Raw genomic sequence first — 22645 nt, 5'->3', positions numbered from 1 at the left:
TTGCCATCTCCTTCTCCAGGGGATCTTCCCAACCTAGGAATTGAACCCAGATCTCCTACATTGCAGGCAGATTCTTTACCAACTGAGCTATGAGGGAAGCCATTGGCTAAAGCTGGGTAGTTGAAGGTAAGATTGCTGTGTCATCTGTGAAGGCAAATGGAATAAAGGGTAAAAATGCCATCTGGGGACAATATGCCTTGGATTACACTGAGTTCAATGGCTATTTTCTCCTTGCTTTTTGCCTTTCTCTCTTCTTCCTATTATAGTCATTGGTCAAAAAGTCAACATAGCTGCCAGAATGATGATGTACTATCCAGGAATCGTAACCTGTGACTCTGTCACCTACAATGGCAGCAACCTACCAGCCTACTTTTTTAAAGAGCTTCCAAAGAAAGTCATGAAAGGTGTTGCAGATTCTGGACCAGTGTATCAGTGTTTGGGCCTTAATGAGAAAGTGTGAGTGTGGGACATTGACCTTGCAGTACTTTTTAGTAAAGAAGTGGGAGAATTATGATAGCAAAAACAGTAGGTCACCAATTTCAGAGTGAAGCCATTTCAGAAAATTAAAATCTAGTCCTTCCCAGGCCAAGACCCAGATTTCAAATTCCTTCATCTTCCTCCATCCCACTGATAGTATAACATGGTGGAAGATCCCAGTCTACTGTCAGTTTTCAGACTATGATGGTAATTTATCAAAGGTTGTACAAAAAGAAGAGAGAGTCTTCTCATTTGAGTATTTCTTTGGACTCAGAAGAACCCAATCACCAACCATTAACTATTGATCACTTCAACTGTGTGTTCAGCCATTGATAGGGATTACTCCTCTTCGAGATGCTTAGTGACACACATTCTCCCAAAGCCCAGTTTGGGCTCACTTAGGAGCTGAAAATCCCTCAGTACCTTCCAGTCATTTTCATGGTATGTTCAAATTCCTTGCAATGACACACAAAGTAACCACCTGCCTTTCCTACCTTGTCTTCTCCTATGTCCCTTCCTCTGGGGGTGTCTAAGCGGATTAGCCTCTCTTTCATTCATTCCATCCGCAGTCTACTAGGAAAACCGCAGTCAATTTTTGAAATCCAGCTCAAGGATCTATTCCTTTCTAAAGCTGCCTCTGAAAGCTACCCAATCCCAAGTCCAGCGGTTTAGCTCTCTCCTCTGTGTAACTCTGTAGCGCATTAGAACACTCAAAACAATCACTGACTCAGTGTGCTTTTCACTTCCTATACGGGGAGCTTTTTGGGGATAGTGATTATTTTGTGTTCATTCTTATATCCCCAATGCTTGGTAGGCATTAATAACGATGAATAAATGAATGAACAGCATGGGAAGCTCTATATAGTGGTGCTTGGTGAATGGAAAGTGAAAAGGTATTATTCCTTACATTAGCAAGCTAGAATCTAGGCCTTAAAGGGTCAGATAACAGAATTAGGGCTGTAATTGGTTCAGTGAGTCTTTATTATTCATCTTTGCATTCCCAGGGCTCAGCACTGTTCTTGGCATGTGTAGATCATCAGTAAAATGCTGTTTGAATAAATGAATGAATAATAATTTTTGTGAGCCCTTATTAAATATTAGGGACTTCACCTCAATATCAATTATATGAGGTAGAAACAAACTAATATTAACTCCATTTTATAAATTTAGAAATGGAGACTCAGAGATTTGTTAGATGACTTGTCCATACTCATAAATCTAGTAATTTATGGAGCCACATTGCTTTCAGGTGCCATAGTAATGTTGCATTATAGTTAACCTGGAGAAGGAAATGGCAATCCACTCCAGTACTCTTGCCTGGAAAATCCCATGGACAGAGGAGCCTGGTGGGCTACAGTTCATGGGGTTGCAAAGAGTCAGACATGACTGAGTGCCTAAGTGCATAGTCAACCACAAAATCTCAGGGGTATACAATAGTACATTTTTATTTATATCATGAATATGTGGGGTTCAATTGCTCTTGGCTGGATTTGGCTGATCTTGCCTAGGCTTGTTCATATGCCTGGTGTTGAACAGGTTGTCATCCAGGATGGCTTCAGATAGGATAACTGGGAATTGTGGCTGACATAACTGGGGCAGGGATTCTGTGTATCTCATATTGGTCTGGCCTTCCCTGGTGGCTCAGACAGTAAAGTGTCTGTCTACAATGCGGGAGACCCGGGTTCAATCCCTGGGTTGGGAAGATCCCCTAGAGAAGGAAATGGCAATCCACTCCAGTACTCTTGCCTGGAAAGTCCCATGGACAGAGGAGCCTGGTAGGCTACAGTTCATGGGGTCGCAAAGAGTTGGACACGACTGAGCGACTTCACTTTCACTTTCATATTGGGCTAGCCCAGGGATGTAGTCATGGCAATATCAGAAGAGCAAGAAAGAGCAAGTCCAATGCACAAACATTTTTCAAACCTCTGTGTTATGTTTGTTAACATCCCATGGGCCAAACCATCCACAAGGAGGAGGGCACTGCGAAGGGCACAGATACAAGTAGGGTTGAAGAAGTGGAGCCATTAATGCAGTCAGTCTACCATAGAAACTAACTGTTTCTGAACTACCAGGACTATCTGATCCCGAAACCTGCCCTCTCTTTCATTTCTCTATACCATCTCTGAAAATAAGAGACTATGGAAATACACATACAAATATGAACCTGGCCTGTTTCCTATCCTGAAATCCAATGGGGAAGACGACATACACAAAATTAGCAGTATGGGAGACTTCGGTATGTGCTATAATACAAAGGCATAACAAAATATTTAGTATGATAGTATAGACAAGGGAATGAGTCATTTGTTGGAAAAGGCCCCTTTAAGAGAAGATATTATGGGGAAAAAAAAAAAAAGAGATGATATTATGCAGTGGACAAGCATATGCCCTTGATCCTCATTTTAGATATTGACTCTGTCAGTATCCTCTGTCACCACTACCCATGGGATCTTGTTCACGTTAAACTTTATGTACCTCAGTTTTCTTATTTGTAAAATGGACATAATAATAATAATACCTTCTCAATAAGCTTTTTGTCTGGAGTAAAGAAAATGATTATGTAAAGCACTTGAAAGTGCCAGGCATGTAGCATGTGTTCCACAAAGATGAGCTATTATTGTTTGAGCAATTGGTAGAATCTTTCTGTGCTGGGAGACAACATAACACATCTAACTTTATTGGGTCCCCTACTGAGTGTCTGGTTTCCCTGGAAGAGGGTCAGTTCTACCAATGCAGACTCAACAAGCATTTTTTGAACAATATATCAGGCTCTGAGTTAAGGCAGCTACTTAAGTTGATTGGAGACTCTATTACCATGTAAGAACTTCTTTGTTCCCTTCCTCTTGGCATCTGCACCCTTGAGTCAGGGGACAGACTCCTGTTAGAGTTTGAAAAGGAGGCTTTCTGGGAACTAAGAGCTAGTCCCTCTGGCTTTCAATATTTCCCTATTTTGACACTAACATCTTTTTTTTTTTTTCCTTCTCTTCAGCATGTTTGGGATGGCATACCTCATCTGCAACAGAAATGAGCGTTACCCTTTGCTGGGTAGGTAGTGGGCCTTGACTTTTAAACCTCCTTATTGAGCTATAACATGACATACAGAAAAGTACACCAATGATAAATCCTCAGCTTAGTGAATTTTCACAAAATGAACATATAATCGCCATCCAGGCCAAGAAATTAACAAAGAAAAAAAAAATAGCAGTACTCTGGAAGCCCTCAAATGCTTTATTCCTCTCCCTTTACCCAAAGATCAAAAGTAATTCTAAATTACTTCACTTCAGTTCAGTTCAGTCGCTCAGTTGTGTCCGACTCCTTACAACCCCATGGGCTGCAGCACGCCAGGCTTCCCTGTCCATGACCAACTCACCAACAACATCACCTAAATTACTTAGGCCTGTTCTTAAAATTTATATGAATGAAATCCTACATTGCATAGTTACATAAGCCTTCTTTTAGTCGACATTATGTTGTGAAATTCATCCATATTATTTGCTGTATCTATAATTCATTCATTTTCATTGCTATGTAGTAGAGTTGGCCCTCTGTATCGGCAGTGTCAGCATCCACGGACTCAAACAACCACAAAGCAAAAATACCTTAAGAAAATTCCAAAAAGCTAAACTTGAATTTGTTGCACACAAGCAACTATTCATGTTGCATTTACATTGTATTTGCTATTATAATTCATCTAGAGATGATTTAAAATATACAGAAGATATGTGTAGATTATATGCAAATACCATGCCATTTTATATAAGGGACTTGAGCATCTGTGGATTTTGTATCCCTGGGGGTCCTGGAACCAATTTCCTGTGGGACACAGAGAGGTGACTATATTCCATTTTATAAACATACAACAATGTATTCCTTCTGTATTTGTACATTTGAGTTGTTTCCAGTCTGGGTTCTTATGAATAATACTGCCATAAAAAGTTTTGTACAAGTCTTATGATGACCATATGTTTGCTTTTCTGCTCTTGGGTATATATATGTATATACAGGTGATATTGTTGCAAAAGGTACAGTTTTGGTAGATGATGCCAAATAATTTTCTAAAATGGTCATATTTGATTATACTCTGACTGGAGTGTTACAAATGTTCCATTTGCTTTTCATTCTTATCAACAACTTAGTTTTATCAGTCTGTACTTTTAATAATTCTTTTGGTATTATAGTGGTATATCATTGTGGTTTCCATCTATTCCAACCCTGATGTGGTTGAGTGCCTTTTCCAAATATTTATTGGCCACGTGGAAATCATCTTTTATAACAGTGTCTGTATAGATCTTTTGTTTATTTTTCAATTGGGTTATATGTTTTTATAGATGTGTTGGGATTATATATTCTGAAAATAAGTCCATTTGTTTTTGCTGTATGTGACTTTTCCCATTCTGTGCTTGCCTTTTTATTCTGTTAGTGATGTAATTAATGAACACAGTTTTTTTTATTTTCATGAAATCCAACTTACTAGTCTTTTCCTCTGTAGTTAGTACTTTTGTGAAAGTACTAACACACTGTTTGTGAAATCTTTCCTCACCCACAAATCATGAAGATACTTTCCTACATTCTCTTCTAGAAATTTTGTTTTACCTTTTACTTTTAGAGCTGTGACCCAACTGGCAGTGATGTTTTTGTAATTCTTGGTAAAAGGGACCCTATCATAAGAAAGCTAACTCAAGACTAGACAGGAAAGTAGACATAAAATGAAGTAGAGAAGAGACCGAAGTGAGGATTGGCCTGTGGATTCTGAAAGCAGCCGTTTCTAATAATGGCTTGTAGTTTCCTTCTGTCAGAAGGAATAATGGTTTGTAATTTCCTTCTGTTAGACCTGAGCATACTTAAAAGTATCATTATAAATTAAATCCTGGTCATACCTGTGTTAGGGCAATTAAGAGGAGGCTCTGCCCCACACTGGTGGGGGTGGTATTAGGACAGAATCTTGATGTCAGCATAGTCTAAAAGAAGGCAACAGTTCCAGAACAGCAAAGAGCACCCAAACCAGCAGTAATGCCTCACTTTCAGTGCATTCAGGTAGTTTTCAGAGTATGCATGCATTGCTTCCAAGTCCAGATCCACAAACTCCTGAAGGCTAGAAAGGAGGAGTGTCTACTCTCACCTTTCTCCAAGGCCTTACTTTCCATCCTAGGATATGCTTGTGATCATGATTGATAGCAAATGGAAATCCTAACCCCCTTTCTCCAAGATCGAGGACTCAGTATGACGGACATACTAGAACACATTGGTATAATATGTATATATTTTGCAGTCTGGTCTAGTTGCCTTTTTGCCCTGATTTCACCAGAATAAGATAAAAATCAGGCCTATATATCATTCCTTAAAGCTGTAAGCAAAAACAGACTGTCTGAGGTTAGCAGCATGGAAAGTACTCTTAGAAGAGCTCCTGTACAAGAACTTCTATATGCACACTGACAACAAAACTAACATGAACAAAAAATGTTTTTTCAAGGGTCAAAAATGCATACAATACTTTCAGATAGTAGGACCTTGTTTAAATAGAAATAAGGCATAATTCAAGTCAAGAGGTTAAACTCGTTTCAGAACCCAACTAAAGAAGGAATTCAGGAGTTCTTACCTCTATATGTTGTGTACAAATAGAGCACAAAAAGCTGGAAGAGTCTGCTCTGCGGCCTTCTGGGCCTGATCGTCCGAGTTCTTGTGTAAACTTTAGGCCAAAGAAGAGCACTACACATCTCACAAAACCAAATTCAAATGCATTTTCAGAAAGGAAATGTTTCATCTAAAAGAAGCAGGATGGTCTACAGAGTAGTTCTCACTAAATCTTACCCAGAAATTTACATTACCAAATAAACATGTAAGCTTCTTTGTATGAAATTCTAAACTTAGAGTAGTGGTCTTGGTTTTCAATAGATTTTAAATAACACTTGGATATATATTTACTCTATCAATGGGGAAAAAACAAAAAGGGCACTCCACAGTAATCAGTCCATCAAAGAAGGAAGAGTCAGCCCTTATTTGTTCTCTAGCTCTTTTGACAGAACAACCCCACAAGAGACTGAGCCAGACTTGCCTATAACTGTCCAGGAGTCTCCAGCGGAGGCATGGGTCGACAGTGGCCTGCTGCAGGGTCAGGGGCACTGACTCCAACAGTCCTGGGAGCAGGAGTATACTGACATAAGTCCTTTTGAAGGAGGTTGCCATTACCACCATTACCCCTACCATAGTTTGGCCTCAGGCCAAACTGCAGGGAGGGAACATAGCCCCACCCATCAGCAGAAAATTGGAGTAAAGATTTACCAAGCAAGGCCCCACATGTTAGAGCAAGACCCAGTTTGCCCCTCAGCCAGTCCCTCCAATCAGGAAACTTCCATAAGCCTCTTATCCTTCTCCATCAGAGGGCAGATAGAATGAAGACCAGAATCACAGAAAACTAACCAAACTGATCACATGGATCACAGCCTTGTCTAACTCAATGAAGCTATGAGCCATGCTGTATAGGGCCACCATGGGGCTAAACTTGACATGGACAGGTCATGGTGGAGAGTTTTGATTGGCCTACATGGTTCACTGGAGAAGGGAATGGCAAACCACTTCAGCATTCTTGCCTTGAGAACCCCATGAACAGTATGAAAGGGAAAAATATATGACACTGAAAGATGAACTCCCCAGGTCAGTACATGCCCAATATGCTACTGGAGAAGAGTGAAGAAAAAGCTCCAGAGGAATGAAGAGGCTAAACCAACGTGGAAACAACGCCCAGATGTGGATCTGTCTGGTAGTGAAAGTAAAGTCCGATGCTGTAAAGAACAATATTGCACATTAGGTCTATCAAGATAAATTGGAAGTGGTCAAACAGGAGAAGGCAAGAGTGAACATCAAAAATTTTAGGAATCAGTGAACTAAAATGGACCGGAATGGGCAAATTTAATTCAGATGACCATTGTATCTACTACTGTGGGCAAGAATCCCTTAGAAGATATGGAGTAGCCCTCAGAATCAGCAAAAGAGTTCAAAATGCAGTACTTGGGTGCAGTCTCAAAAGTGATGGAATGATCTCTGTTCATTTCCAAGGCAAACCGTTCAATATAACAGTAATCCCCATCTATGCCCCAACCACTAATGCCAAAGAAGCTGAAGTTGAACGGTTCTATGAAGACCTATGAGACCTTCTAGAACTAACACCAAAAAAGATGTCCTTTTCATCATAGGGAACTGGAATGCAAATGTAGGAAGACAAGAGATACCAGAAGTAACAGGCAAGTTTGGCCTTGGAATACAAAATGAAGCAGGACAAAGGCTAACAGTTTTGCCAAGAGGATGCATGTGTCATAGCAAACACCCTCTTCCAGCAACACAAGAGATGGCTCTACACATGGACATCACCAGATGGTCAATACTGAAATCAGGTTGATTCTATTATTTGCAGCTGAGGATGGAGAAACTCTATACAAGCAGCTAAAACAACATCAGGAGCTTACTGTTGCTCAGATCATGAATTCCTTATTGTAAAATTCAGATTTAAATTGAACAAAGTAGAGAAAACCATTAAACCATTCGGTTCAGTTCAGTTGCTCAGTTGTATCCGACTCTCTGCGATTCCATGGACTGCAGTACGCCAAGCCTCCCTGCCCATCACCAGCTCCTGGAGTTTATCAAACTCATGTCCATTGAGTCGGTGAGGCCATCCAACCATCTCATCATCTGTCGTCCACTTCTCCTCCTGCCTTCAGTCTTTCCCAGCATCAGGGTCTTTTCCAGTGAGTCAGCTCTTCACATCAGGCGGCCAAAGTATTAGAGTTTCAGCTTCAACATCAGTCCTTCCAGTGAACACCCAGGACTGATCTCCTTTAGAATGGACTGGTTGGATCTCCTTGCTGTCCAAGGGACTCTCAAGAGTCTTCTCCAACACCACAGTTCAAAAGCATCAATTCTTCAGTGCTCAGCTTTCTTTATAGTCCAACTCTCACATCCATACATGACTTCGGAAAAACCGAACCTTGACTAGATGGTCCTTTTTTGGCAAAGTAATGTCTCTTCTTTTTAATATGCTATCTAGGTTGGTCATAACTTTCCATCCAAGGAGTAAGCATCTTTTGATTTCATGGCTATAGTCACCATCTCCAGTGATTCTGAAGCCCAAGAAAATAAAGTCAGCCACTGTTTCCACTGTTTCCCCATCTATTTGCCATGAAGTGATGGGACCGGACACCATTGTCTTAGTTTTCTGAATGTTGAGCTTTAAGCCAACTTTTTCACTCTCCACTTTCACTTTCATCAAGAGGCTCTTTAGTTCTTCTTCACTTTCTGCCATAAGGGTAGTGTCATCTGCATATCTGAGGTTATTGATATTTCTCCTGGCAATCTTGATTCCAGCTTGTGCTTCATCTAGCCCAGTGTTTCTCATGATGTACTCTGCATATAAGTTAAAAAAGCAGGGTGACAACATGCAGCCTTGATGTACTCCTTTTCCTATTTGGAACCAGTCTGTTGTTCCATGTCCAGTTCTAACTGTTGCTTCCTGACCTGCATACAGATTTATCAAGAGGCAGGTCAGGTGGTCTGGTATTCCCATCTCTTTCAGAATTTTCCACTGGAGAAGTGAATGGCAAACCACTTCAATTATCTTGCCTTGAGAATCCCATGAACAGATCATTCAGGTATGACCTAAATCAAATCCCTTATGATTCTACAGTGGAAGTCACAAATAGATTCAACAGATTAGATCTGATAGTGCCTGAAGAACTATGAAGATAGAGGTTTGTGACATTGTACAGAAGGCAGTAATCAAAACCATCCTCAGGAAAGAGAAATGCAAAAAGGCAAAATGGTTGTTTGAGGAGGCCTTACAAATAGCTGAGAAAAGAAGAAAAAGGCAAAGAAAAAAGGAAAGATATACCCATTTGAACACAGAGTTCCAAAGAACAGAAGGAGAGATGAGAAAGACTTCTAAGTGATCAGTGCAAAGAAATAGAGGAAAACAATAGAATGGGAAAGACTAGAGACCTCTTCAAGAAAATTAGAGATACTAAGGCAATATTTCATGCAAAGATGGGCACAATAAAGGACAGAAACAGTATGGACCTAACAGAAGCAGAATATATTACGAAGAGGTGACAAGAATAACAGAAGAACTATACAAAAAATATCTTCATGACCCAGATAACCATAATGGTGTGATCACTCACCTAGAACAAGACATCCTGGAGTGTGAAGTCAAGTGGGCCTTAGGAAGCATCATTGTGAACAAAGCTAGTGGAATTCCAGCTCAGCTGTTTCAGTCCTAAAAAATGAGGCTGTGAAAGTGCTGCACTCAATATACCAGCAAATTTGGAAAACTCAGCAGTGGCCACAGGACTGGAAAAGGTGAAAAATTTTCATTCCAATCCCAAAGAAGGACAATGCCAAAGAGTGTTCAAACTACCACACAATTGCACTCATGTCATACTCTAGCAAAGTGAGGCTCAAAATTCTTCAAGTAAGGCTTCATGAACAGAGAACTTTCAGACATTCAAGCTAGATTTAGAAAAGGAAGAGGAACCAGAGATCAAATTGCCAACATCCATTGGATCATAGGAAAAGCAAAAGAATTCTGGAAAAACATCTACTTGTGCTTCATTGCCTCCACTAAAGCCTTTGACTCTGTGGATCACAACAAACTGTGGAAACTTCTTTAAAAAATGGGAATACCAGACCACCTTACCTGCCTTCTGAAAAACCTGTATATAGGTCAAGAAGCAACAGCTAGAACTGGACATGGAACAATGGACTGGTTCAAAATTGGAAAAAGAGTACGTCAAGGTTGTCTATTGTCACTCTGCTTATTTAACTTAAAAGCAGAGTACATCATGCGAAATGCTGGACTTGATGAAGCACAAGCTAGAATCAAGATTGCCCAGAAAATATTAATAACCTCAGATATGCAGATGACATCTCCCTTATGGCAGAAAGCAAAGAGGAACTGAAGAGCCTTTTGATTAAAGTAAAAGAAGAGAGTGAAAACGCTGGCTTAAAACTCAACATTCAGAAAACTAAGATCATGGCATCCAGTCCCATCACTTCGTGGCAAATAGATGGTGAAGCAATGGGAACAGTGACAGGCTTTATTTCCTTGGGCTCCAAAATCACTGGAGATGGTGACTGTAGCCATGAAATTAAAAGATGCTTGCTCCTTGGAAGAAAAGCTATGAGCAACCTAGACAGTATATTAAATAGCAGAGACATTACTTTGCCAACAAAGATCTGTCTAGTCAAGGCTATGGTTTTTCCAATAGTCATGTATGAATGTGAGAGCTGGACCATAAAGAAGGCTGAGCGCTGAAGAATTAATGCTTTTGAACTGTGGTGTTGGAGAAGACTCTTGAGAGTCCCTTGGACTGCAAGGAGATCAAACCAGTCAATCCTAAAGGACATCAATCCTGAACATTCATTGGAAGGACTGATGCTGAAGCTGAAGCTCCATCGGCTTTGCCACCTGATGGAAAGAACTGACTCATTAGAAAAAGACCCTGATGCTGGGAAGGATTGAAGGCAGGAGGAGAAGGGGATGACAGAGGACGAGATGGTTGGATGGCGTCATCAACTTGATGGACTTGAGTTTGAGCAATCTCCAGGAGTTGGTGATGGACAGGCAAGAGTGGTGTGCTGCAATCTGTGGGGTCGCAAAGAATCGGACAAGACTGAGCAACTGAACAACAGCAACACGTTTCTGTGACTCCTTCTATCCACTGTGGTTTCAAAGATGGTAGGCTGAGTTTGAGATTTCAGTCATGGTATCCTGTTACTCATATTTAAAAACATAAGAAAAATAAGAATGATAGGGTTGTAACCCCAGGTGACTTATTTTCCTTTTTTCTTTTTCTAATTTTTCTGTATTTTCTACAGTGAGATTATGTTAGTTTTATAATCAGAAAAATGGTATAATTTATTTTTAAGAATTTATGTTGTTCTGGACTGGCGACTCGTTTCATACATGATATTATACATGCTTCAATGCCATTCTCCCAAATCCAAACTAACACCATATTGTAAAGTTTAAAAATAAAATTAAAAAAAAAAGAATTTATGTTGTTCTTATGATTAATCATGTATATGAGGTTTTTTAAAAAACAAATTGAGTTTTTTTTTTTTTTTATCACTGGTAACTCCTCTTGTAGCCCTGAATAAATATAGTTTCTCATTTACAAAAGTAAGTTTCCTTCACAGAATTAAAAGTAAAAATATTTTATCCATCCTGTACAACATGAGAACCTTAACTTTATAAATTGATTTCTTAATGTGATAAGCTGTAGTTATTTCTAATGTGTTATAGAAAAAATAGAAAAAGGAAAAGAAAACAAGCATTAGGGTCAGATAACCCTGATTTAATTCCTGCTTGTATATTCTAAGCAAATCTCAGTTTGCTACACTAAAATTAAATTGACATCATAGTGAACATTATAAGAATCCTTTCCCTCACAGCTTATGGGCATCAAAAAACCAAACCAAAACAAACAAACAAACAAAAAAACAAACAAACCTGTAAAACCACACTACTAACTGTAAAGTTCTAACTGAAGATATTTAAAAAATTTTAAAGTGCACAGGACCTAAAGAAACTCCATGAACAATGCCATGGAAATTCCAAAGGTATTCTTAGAAGCAGTGTCACTGTGTGCTTTTTTATATCTCTAGACAATTTTATGTTGACTGGGTTTGCTCCCTTTTTGAAAAACAAAAATAACAGGACGTGAGGAGGAGATCAAATACTTCATGTGTACTATGAAGAAATTTTTGATGTCTAACTGCAGTCAAGTCCTGATGTACGAAGGAATATCGGGATATGGAAAAAGTCAGATACTTGTGGAAATTGAGTACCTGGCCCAAGGTGAGAACCACAGGTGAGTGTCATGCAATGACCACTTTTTTGTGGATCCAGAGAATCCTGACATCCTTAAGAATTTCATTTGTTTTAATGTTCCTCTCCTTTATATAGGTTGCCTCTTATAAACTACCCACAATCTATCAGTTATTATTGGATATCATGCCCCTTACATTAATAATTAATTAATGAGAAACATATTGAAGTAAGAAAATAAAAAGCTGGGTTGACCCCTTGAGATCCTAATTTAATGCCTGGAAGAGCTTGGATATTGATATTTTAAGTTTCCTAATGCTCAGACAGTTTGAGAACAACTGGTATAGATGATGAAACTGAAGCTACATTTGGTCTGAAGCAAATACATAAGTTTATCCTGTAGTTGACACTGTAGGAATCACTAGCTCAAACCATTGAGCCCTGAGAATGTGGTTAGAGAATGGAAGGCCTCTGGATTTTCCTTTGAAAGGCAGAGCTAATGTACTTGCCTCTTGCTATTTGTCTCTTTTCAAAGAAGGAATGTCATGAGGGCTGTCTTTGGAACAACCTGTCTCATGGAGGTGAACAGTGTGGTATTCAATAACAGTGATGATAACCAAGACAATGGTAATTGTGTCACACACCCTCTCACCATTTAACATAAAGGTTTTAAAGGGAAAATTCTTATTAGTCTTAGTTTTAGCTGTGTTTCTACTCTCTTTAAATGTCAGGCCTGAGAGAGACTAGTTTTTAAATGTATTTAACAGTGCTGAGGGAATAATTCAAAATAACCAGAAGACATGTTATTTATTCCATCACTTACTGAGTCCTTATAGTACCTGAGTGCTATGTTAGTTTGCTAGAGCTACTGAGACAAAGCACCACAAACTAGATGGCTTAACCAACAGAAGTATATTGTCTCTGTATATAGGAGGATAGAAGTCTAAGATCCTGGTGTCGTAAAGTTGGTTCCTTCCATCAGCTGTGAGGGACAATCTGTTTTGTCCCTCTTTCCCAGCTTCTGGTGACTTGCTGGCGATCACTGGTATTTGTTGGCTTATGGAATCACTACCCCAATCTCTGCCTCCATTTTCACGTGATATTCTCCATGTGTGTTGTCTGTGTCCAAATTTCCCCCTCCCCAAAAAATATATTTAAAAACTCTCTCTGATTCCTGACTTTCTTATAAACAGGACTATTGCTATCGTGTTGACTAAGATCAGCTTCAATCAAAATTTTTATACCATCCAGATACTCATGGCCAATGTACTAGGTCTGGATACTTGCAAACATTATAAAGAACGACAGACTAACCTTCAAAATAAAGTCAAGTCACTGTTGGATGAAAAGTTCCATTGTCTTCTTAATGACATTTTCCATGTGCAGGTAACGAGCTGGTGTTTAGACTCCCGTGAGAAATTGTGAAGGGGCAGGTGAGGCCACCCCTCTGTCATGCTTTATGACACCGCATCTCTTTGGCTTTTATGATCCTTTCCTTTTCTCATCTAGGGCATCCAAGGTGGTAAGGAAATGGCTCCCAATCCTTGAATGAGCACCCACCTTCCTAAGATATATTGGTACCAGACTCAAGATAATCCAAATAACCATCTGCTGATTCTTTTTTTTCCCCCTCATCTTCCCATCCTAGGTATACTATACTAGCTAGTCAAGGGCACAAAATCCCTCTGCTCCCAAAGGTGATTGCCAATGCAAAGATAAGAGTGTGCCCTATTTTTTCTCATATCTATTAGATTCAATGACATAGAGTATTAGAGCTGAAAGAGATGTTATGAATTATCTAACATACGAGGATTTTAAGGCACAGAACAGTAAAGTGAACTGCCAAAGACACAAACTAGTAGTTCCCTCTGCTGTTTCCCAGTACTCAATATTCTTATAATTTTTTATCTAGTTCCCTATTTCACGGGAGGTTTCCAAGATGAGCACCATGAGAAAGCAAAAGCAGTTGGAGGCGTTGTTTATGAAGATCTTGGAGCAAGTAAGAGCGTTTATGGGTCAAATAATGGAGGGGAGGGGAGAAACTGGGCATCCTATCGCAAAGCCAGGTTGTCTCAAGAGTTCAGATTCCAAAGACAAGAAGCTGTGAATTATGTGAAAGCTTTAACCCAAAGTGTTTCATTCTCCTCCATCCTTCGAAACCCCAAGGTGAGAGTCTATTCAGAATTTAGTTGTATTTGAAAGGAGTCCTTTAACATTACTCCTGGGAGTTCGGCCTCATCTTAAAACCAGTCCTTGTTTTTTTCCCTCCCTCTGTGTAAAAAGCGATCTATCAAACCATTTATGTATACAGGCTCTGGAGTCAGACTACAAGAGCTTGAGCCCTTAAGCCTATTATTTGCTACCTAGGTAAGCTTGACCAAATGACTCAACCTGTCCGTGCTTTTACTTTATCTTCTATAAAGTGAAGAAATAATAGTACCCAGCTCACAGGGTTATAAGGTTTAAATGACTAGATTATGTGTAAAACAGAATAGAATCTTTTTCACTGAAGCCACTCAGCCAATGTTAACTGTTTCTCTCTGAGTAATATCATGACTGTCCATTATATGCGGTTGATCACCAACTTTATATCCCATTCCCTAGCTCTCTTGTAAGCACCAGAACCATGTTTCGAAGAACCTTCTGTGTATTCCACTTGGATGTGGGGAATCATACTCAGTTCAGTGTCTAACACTAAATTCATTTTTCCCCCCTACTTCAGTACCCTATCTTCCTCATCCTGATCCTGACCTTTGATTTAGTTAATAACAAGTTCATTCACACATCATTCAAGTTATCTTTGCTACCTTCCTCACTATTTGCCACATCTTCTGCATCTACTCAGTTGCCAAGTCCTACATGTCTACCTCAGACCGACTCTAGAACCCATCCATCCTGTGTTCCCCACTATAGTTCAGGCTCTTTCTCTTCTATTACTATAGCTTTCCAGCTAATCTCTGTGCAGTATACCTCTCCACTGCAATTCATCCTCCATATAACTGCCAGGGTGTATGCAAATTGCTCCAACCTCTGCTTTGTACCAGTCAAACAATTCTCAATACTAAGAGATAAAAGCTAAAAGACTTTTTTTTAACCTTGGAGAAATGCTACTCATCGTTCAGTGTCACCTCTTCAGTTGAGAACTCCCCCAGATCACAAGGCATGACTAATTCCTCTCCCACTGTGCTTCTGTGACACTGTGAACATACTTCTTATTATGTTTTCCATACTGTATTGCAATTTGCTACTTCAATCTGTGTCTCTCTCCCTCAGGACATTGTGGACTTCTTAAGGAGAGGGAGCCTCTTATTCATTTTCGTATCGCTATTGACCAGAAGAATGTTTGGCACACAATAAACAATTCAAGTTTGTGGCAATAAATGTACAATAGAAATTCCTCCTTTTCCACTGCAGGCAAATAAGGCCATATCAGTAATTTCTAAATGTCAGATTTTGAGGACTGTTTGCATCACAAATATCCAGGAAGCTTGATAAAATATATGTATTTATGAGTTCTACCTGAAATTGAAAAAGGCTTGGTTTGGGCCTAGGAATCTGTTTAGTTTGTTTTTAAAATTCCTCAGTGGTTCTGATACAGATCTAGTTGGAAACTGTGACTAAAGCTGTGCTTTGACTCAGTGCTATGATGACAGTCTTTGGATCATTTACTATCAGTGTGATCTTGGGCAAGTGGCTTAATTTCTCTGTGCCTTAATTTTCTCAGTAAATAGATTCAATAGTGCCACCTCTGTAAACATTATGAAGATTTTAAATGAATTAATTTATGGAAGTGCATCACACATTGCTGGGAACACAGTAGGTGCAGTGTAAATGTTGGCTTTTATTCACATTAGATATGACCCAATTCAATCTATTTAAAAATTTTTTAAATTTATGTGGCTGTTCTGAGTCTTACTTGCAGCACACAGGATCATCAGTCTTCACTGTGGCATGCAGGATCTTACAGTTGTGGCAAGTGGGATCTAGTTCCCTGACCAAGGATCAAACCTGGGCCCCTTGCATTGGGAACAGAGAGTCTTAGCTGCTGGACCCCCAGGGAGTCTTCAATCTTCTTATTTTAAACCTATGGAAGCTGGGGCCAATGATGTACTATTGAATTCATGTGGGGGTTTTGGTTCTTGCTTTACTCTCCTCAATTCACAAATAATTCACTGATAAGACCATTCTATGAGTAAAACTCACATTCCTATCTGCCCATATGATATTTTTAAAGACAGGAGTTTTAAAGATGATAGTCAAATACAAAACAAAACAATGGGATGCTAACCTCTATTCATTAAATGTTCTCAGAGTCAGTGAAGAGCGTACAATCTGGTGACAGAATGAGGCTGTAAGAGGAGACTTACTGTGTGTATGTGAGAAAACAGGCTATGTAATACTTTAGAATGATCATCTTCTGAAATTTGAAAGTACCCTTTACTGCTTTGGTTTATAAAAACATATAGAGGGAAAGAATGGCTTAACAATCACTTCTCAGAGGGAACCAAGAGAAGCCAAGAGCAGTCTGGAGCAGCAAGAATGGGAAAAGTTTCCTCCATTTAGATATCTTACACTGTGGAAATATAGAGCCCACTACACGAGGGCTCACACTACAATGTAAGCTCTATGTTTTGTCTAATACTGTATCCTCAGTGCTTAGAACAGCACCTGACTCTAAGGGATGCACGGTAAATGCTTAATGAGCAAATAAATAATTCAGACTAGTTAGGGAAAAGCAGTCTACATGAAAAAAGGACACTTGATCTGTTTTTAAGTATAACGTGCTATAACTCAAGCTGCTGCTGCTGCGAAGTTGCTTCAGTCGTGTCCGACTCTGTGCAACCCCATAGACGGCAGCCCACCAGGCTCCCCCGTCCCTGGGATTCTCCAGGCAAGAACACTGGAGTGGGTTGTCATTTCCTTCTCCAATGCATGAAAGTGAAAAGTGAAAGTGAAGTCGCTCAGTCGTGTCCGACTCCTAGTGAACCCATGGACTTCAGCCCACCAGGCTCCTCCGTCCATGGGATTTTCCAGGCAAGAGTACTGGAGTGGGGTGCCATTCAAGCTAGAACAGCATACACTGCTGGCAGGGCAAAGACCAGATCGATTCCTCTCAGCACTTTGCCTCCAGCACCCAGCCCAGTGAGTGCTTGGTAAAGATGTGTTGAATAGATGTTAGCTGAATAAATGTCAAATAGGTATTTCCAGGAGACCTTCATTTTTCAATAAATTAGAATGACTTGAAGTAAATCTCAGTTATTTTTATGTAATGGGTATTTAACTTGACTACAACCCATCTATCCTATACATTATCTTGTCACAAAGATCTGACCAAGTATGAGTTTCTTCCAGCCGGTTCAGTCCCAATGGTCACAAATTCCAAGTTAACAGAATCTAAATTATCACAAAGACACTGGAAAGAAAAGATTTAACTTAGCTTTGCAAAACTCAGTGGAAACACATGCATACCATACATATGTATAAAAAACTGAAGTCATGGGAGTTCCCCGGTGATCTAACTGGATTCGGTGCTTTCACTGCTATGGCCCATATTCAGTCCTTGTCCGGGAACTGAGATCCCACAAGTCTGGCGGGGCAGCCAGAAAACAAAACAGAAACAAAAAATCCTGAAGTTCTACAGCACTTTTCTTTCTATTTCTTCACCTGGTTTAGACAGTGAAAGAGGAAAGGATTATTTTCATCATTGATGAGGGCCAGTTTATCGATTCAGCCTCCTGGACCTTCATGGAAAAGCTTATCCGGTCTGTTCCCATCTTCATCATCATGTCCCTGTCTCCCTTTGTCAACACACCCTGTGCAGCTGCCAGTGCCATAATGAAGAACAGGAACACCACCTATGTCACCCTGGGACCTGTGCAGCCTAAGGACATCCTCAACAAAGTCTGCCTAGACCTCAGTGTCAAGGGCATCCCCAAAGAACTGGACACGTGAGTAACCCATTTATCCTAAGGCCTTGACTTATTCACCAGGTCCAAACTTCATCAGATTCCTTAGGTTGTGTCTGAAAGCACCCATTTCAGTGTTCTCACTGGTCCCGCCTTTCAAGGGGCCATTGAACATGCTTGGTAGGATGGATGCTGCTCACCTTGTCTTGTTATGGTCCTTGTTACATCATGTTCACCTTTGCTTAGAGGCATGAGTTTTGCTTCCCTTTCATCAAGCTGGGTACAGGTACACTCAACTCTAACCTACAGGGACTAACGTCACAGTCATGGGCAAGTGACACGAAAGGCAAATCGGTGAACATTAAAGACCACAACCCACAACTGAGCCAGGTCTTAGTCCCCAGTAATAACATGGTCTGGTACTGGTGTTCTTTGTCACGGTAGATGTTGATATCTTCTCAGTGACTCCTGTACTGGGTCTTGTCAGCAGTCCCCTTAACAACATAGAAATGCCCCTTCCTTAGCTGTCTGTTTACAACTCACCATGGCATCTGTTCTTTATAATGAGGTTATCTTGCTTCTGGAAAAGCAATGTCTCAGACACCAGGCATAAATTTGCCGTGTTCTCTCCCTTTGACTCCCTGTCTCTCCCTCTTTATCTCTGTATTTATTTAATATGTATATATTTATTATATATATATATTACCTTTTGATCTATCCTTCCTAATTCTAGGACTGCGTCTCAAAGATATATTTCCAGGGAACTATACTCAAAATTTTGTAATAACCTATAAGGGAAAAGAATCCGAACATATATATAACACAGTTATACGTATGTGTGTGTGTATATGTATATATAATCACTTTGCTGCATACCTGAAAATAATACAACATTGTATATATATTGACAAAAATATGAAGTGACATATGGACACAGTTTTTATTGAGGCATTATTTATACTAGTGAAAGACAGAAAACAATCCAAATGTCCGTCTCTAAGAGGACAGTTAGAGTGAAGTTGGATGCATTCACAAAGTGGAGCCCTGCATAGCTACAGAGAGAAATAAGAAAGCGCTACTGACACAGAGGGATGACCAGGATACACTACTGAGGGGAAACAAGGGGAAGCCTAGTGTGCACTATGTACAAAGTGCTGTTTTTTAACCTAAGGAACGGGGTGAAATATATATGTGCATTTTCTATAGTTTTTGAAAGAAACCTTGAAAAGATAAGCCAGAAACTAATTTAAATGGTTACTTATAAGGTGAGGCAGGGAAGCAAGACTGAGGGTGTACCTTATTACGTAGTTTTGAGTTTGGAAAGATTTAACTGTCTTATGTAATTTTCAAAAATGAAAGAAAAAAAAGCAAAGGCAATCCCTAAAAGTGGAAAACAAAACAAATGGAGAAAAAAATGCGATTATTTTTGAGTGATTGAGAAGACTCAAATATTTTTCCTTCCTAAAAGATAGTTCTTTGATATAAATAGGTTGCCTCATTTTCACTACAGGTATCTGGCAGAGGGAAGCTGTGGAATTCCGTTTTACTGTGAAGAATTGCTTAAAAACCTAGACCATCACAGGGTACTTGTTTTCCAGGCAATGGAGTCTGAGGAAAAGACAAATGTGACCTGGAATAACCTGTTCAGTAAGTCCTATAACGATGGTTCTTTCTCTCACTCTCCTTCTGAAGAGAGAGTGGCAAGAGTAGGCTTTTCCGTAGGCTTCTTCCTAAAAGGGTTTGAGGAGGCAGTGAATGCTGGACTTGATATCCCGACTGTGAGAGAACTTAACATTGCCTGGGACTCACTGAACTGAGAGGAAGAATGTAGACCTGTAATCGAGATGAAGGAATGGAGAATCTTAAAGCCCAGAATCAGAACTGGTGAGGGATGTGGATGTTACCAGGGAAAAGAATAACTTGTTTTCCAGAGGTAAAATGATTATCTCAAAGTGAATTGTCAACGAGGTCCTCATGGCACTGAGACATGCAGAAGGATGAACTTTAGATAATGGCACAAAGAGGCCAGGTGGCTATTTTTAAGAAAATGGTTTTGTTGAAGGGAAAGGGTGGGGGTTGGGGAAAGGGGTACAGATGCAAGCTGGGATGTAGACGATTAGGATTACTGTGAATGATAGGAAAATGTCTGGGGTGGGTAGGCTAGTTATTCAGGGAGGTGGCAGTGATAAGGAGAAAAAATAATATGCTAGCAAAAAAGAAAGGAAGGAACTATATTTAGAAAAAGGAAGAAGGTGGCAGTGATAAAGGAGAAAAAATAATATGCTAGCAAAAAAGAAAGGAGGGAACTATATTTAGAAGAAAGGAAGAAACTATATTTGGACACAAAGGTTTAAGAGAGAGCATCTATGCTATGAAAAAAGAGTTAGAACAGTGCAATCAAAAGAAAATTTTAGCTTTGAAGTTAGGAGTCCAGATTCCAGTTCTCCATATGACATTTAATAGATGATATTTAGGGATTAGTCACAACCTTTATTGCCAGCTACCTGCTCTATGATGTAGAATAAAGGAACTCAAATCTTTTCTCATTTATTCACTCAACAAAGGTCTACTGAGCACCTTTCCTGTGTCTTACACCACAGTAGGCATTCTGGGGATCTCTTTGAATATAAACAAAGTGAGTGAATACAATAAAACTTTGCTGCCTCATTGAGTTTCTTTAATTAAACTTTTTGAGGTGATCATAAATTTACATACAGTTGTAAGAAGTATTGGGTTGGCCAAAAAGTTCATTTGGATTTTTCCATAAGGTGTTATGGGAAAACTCAAATGAACTTTTTGGCTAAAACAATAATATGGAGAGATTCTATTAATATATACCCTTTACCTGGTTTTCCCCCATAGTAACATAAGCAAAACTCTACAATATAATATCACAACCAGGATATTAATATTGATACAATCAAGATACATAATATTTTCATCACCACGAGGATCCCTCATGTTGCCGTTACAGCCACCCCACTTCTCTCCCACCCATACTTCCTTCCCTGGTAATCACTAATCAGTTCTTCATATCTATAATTTTGTGACTTTAGGGAATTTTTATAGATCGAATAATAGAGTACTGTAATCTTTTGAGATTGTTTTTCACTCAGCATGACTCTCTGGGTTATCTGGGTTGTTGTGAGTATCGGTAGTTTGGCCTCAGTGGTTGCTGAGTAGTGTTCCATGGTATGGACATACCGTAGGTTGTTTAGCACTCCCCTGTTGGAGGACACCTGGGCTGTATACAAAAAAAAGAATGCTAAAGAACATTATTGAGTCAGCTGACAAGACTGGAAGATGGACAGTAAAAGATGATAAGTATATTCTACTTACGTAAGAGAATTGTTATTCTTGGGGAATTCAGAGTAAAGTATTTGGGAGTAAAAGGGCATGATTTATGTGACTCAATACTCAAATGAAATGCTTCTGAAAAATACGTACATAGAGAACAAAGGGTATAGCAAATGGGGTAAAATGTTAACAATAGATGGATTTGAATAAAGATTAATAGTGTTATTCTTACAACTTTTGATAAATTTGAAACTTAACAAATAAACAAATTTTTTTAAAACCAAACAACTTTTATTGGTTTCCTACTGAGTTTACAATGAAATCCAAACTCCCTACCTTGGACTGGAGATCCCTGTGGGAGCTGCCTTCCACGCCCCCTGTGGTCTCACCAACATTCTGAAATACGCTCCAGCCACATTTCTGCTCTTCTAACACCCTGAGCTCCTGGTTGCTCCCTCTCCTTGGTGTTTTGCATACCTACTTCCTCTTGCCCTTATCTCAGGTATTATCTCCTCACAGTCACTTTCTCTGACCATGCCTTGCTTAAGGAAGACCTTCCCTACTCTGCGCTTTTTCATTCTTCTCTATCACCATGTTTCTTTCTTTCACAAAACTGAGTCACATTATGAGGTTATCCTCTCAATTTATTTATCTGTTGGTTATTATTTGTCTTCCACTGTGAGAATGTCAGCTCCCTGAGGGCAGGAAGTCTTATATACTCCTGAATCTCCAGTCCTAGGATGGCCTGTACCTAAAGGTCTTATACCTAGAGTGATGAAAGAATGGTCATCACAGTGCTAGGTCCTGGAAAGGGGCATTAAAAAGCGTAGAAGAGCATGGAGCAAGTCGTGTTCTTTATATTTTTGGTTGTATGGCTTGTAGGATCTCAATTCCCTGACCAGGAGCTGAACCCGAGCTACAGTAGTGGAATTGCTGAATCCCAACCACCAGACTTGCCAGGGGACTCCCTGTCAAGTCACATTCTTAGTCCCTGCTCTCCTACCCCCACGGCACAGGCACACACCTGGTCCCGTTTCTGGCATGCTGCCCTTCACTTGCTGCCCCCATCCTGAACTCTTCCTTTGCCCCACTTGCCTTGCTGACCAGTCCTCAGCTTGGCTCCTGCCCGGGTCTGTGTTCTGAGGAGGGC

At 39.8% G+C, this 22645-nt stretch overlaps 1 protein-coding gene across 2 annotated transcripts in view; it reads left to right on the top strand.

The window, feature by feature from the left end:
- ADCY10 (adenylate cyclase 10) overlaps nt 1–22645 on the top strand; it is an 80535-nt gene that overhangs the window by 21770 nt on the left and 36120 nt on the right. Inside the window, exons 11-17 of one of the 2 annotated variants that reach the window (XM_086393942.1) lie at nt 267–456; nt 3467–3522; nt 12182–12335; nt 13486–13678; nt 14205–14291; nt 17966–18240; nt 19709–19845. In XM_086393942.1, the coding sequence (XP_086250068.1) occupies nt 267–456; nt 3467–3522; nt 12182–12335; nt 13486–13678; nt 14205–14291; nt 17966–18240; nt 19709–19845 (1092 nt within the window). Of the gene's footprint in view, nt 1–266; nt 457–3466; nt 3523–12181; nt 12336–13485; nt 13679–14204; nt 14292–17965; nt 18241–19708; nt 19846–22645 lie in introns of those variants that run through there. The other variant, XM_086393941.1, reaches the window with a different exon arrangement.

This window comes from Bos grunniens, chromosome 3 (assembly GCF_055505025.1).
Source record: "Bos grunniens cultivar Pamir isolate PY7600 chromosome 3, Bosgru_T2T1.0, whole genome shotgun sequence".
In the NCBI taxonomy this organism is placed as follows: domain Eukaryota; kingdom Metazoa; phylum Chordata; class Mammalia; order Artiodactyla; family Bovidae; genus Bos; species Bos grunniens.
The sequence above is the reverse complement of the archived record's forward strand: the minus strand, read 5'-3'. Positions and strand labels throughout refer to the sequence as shown.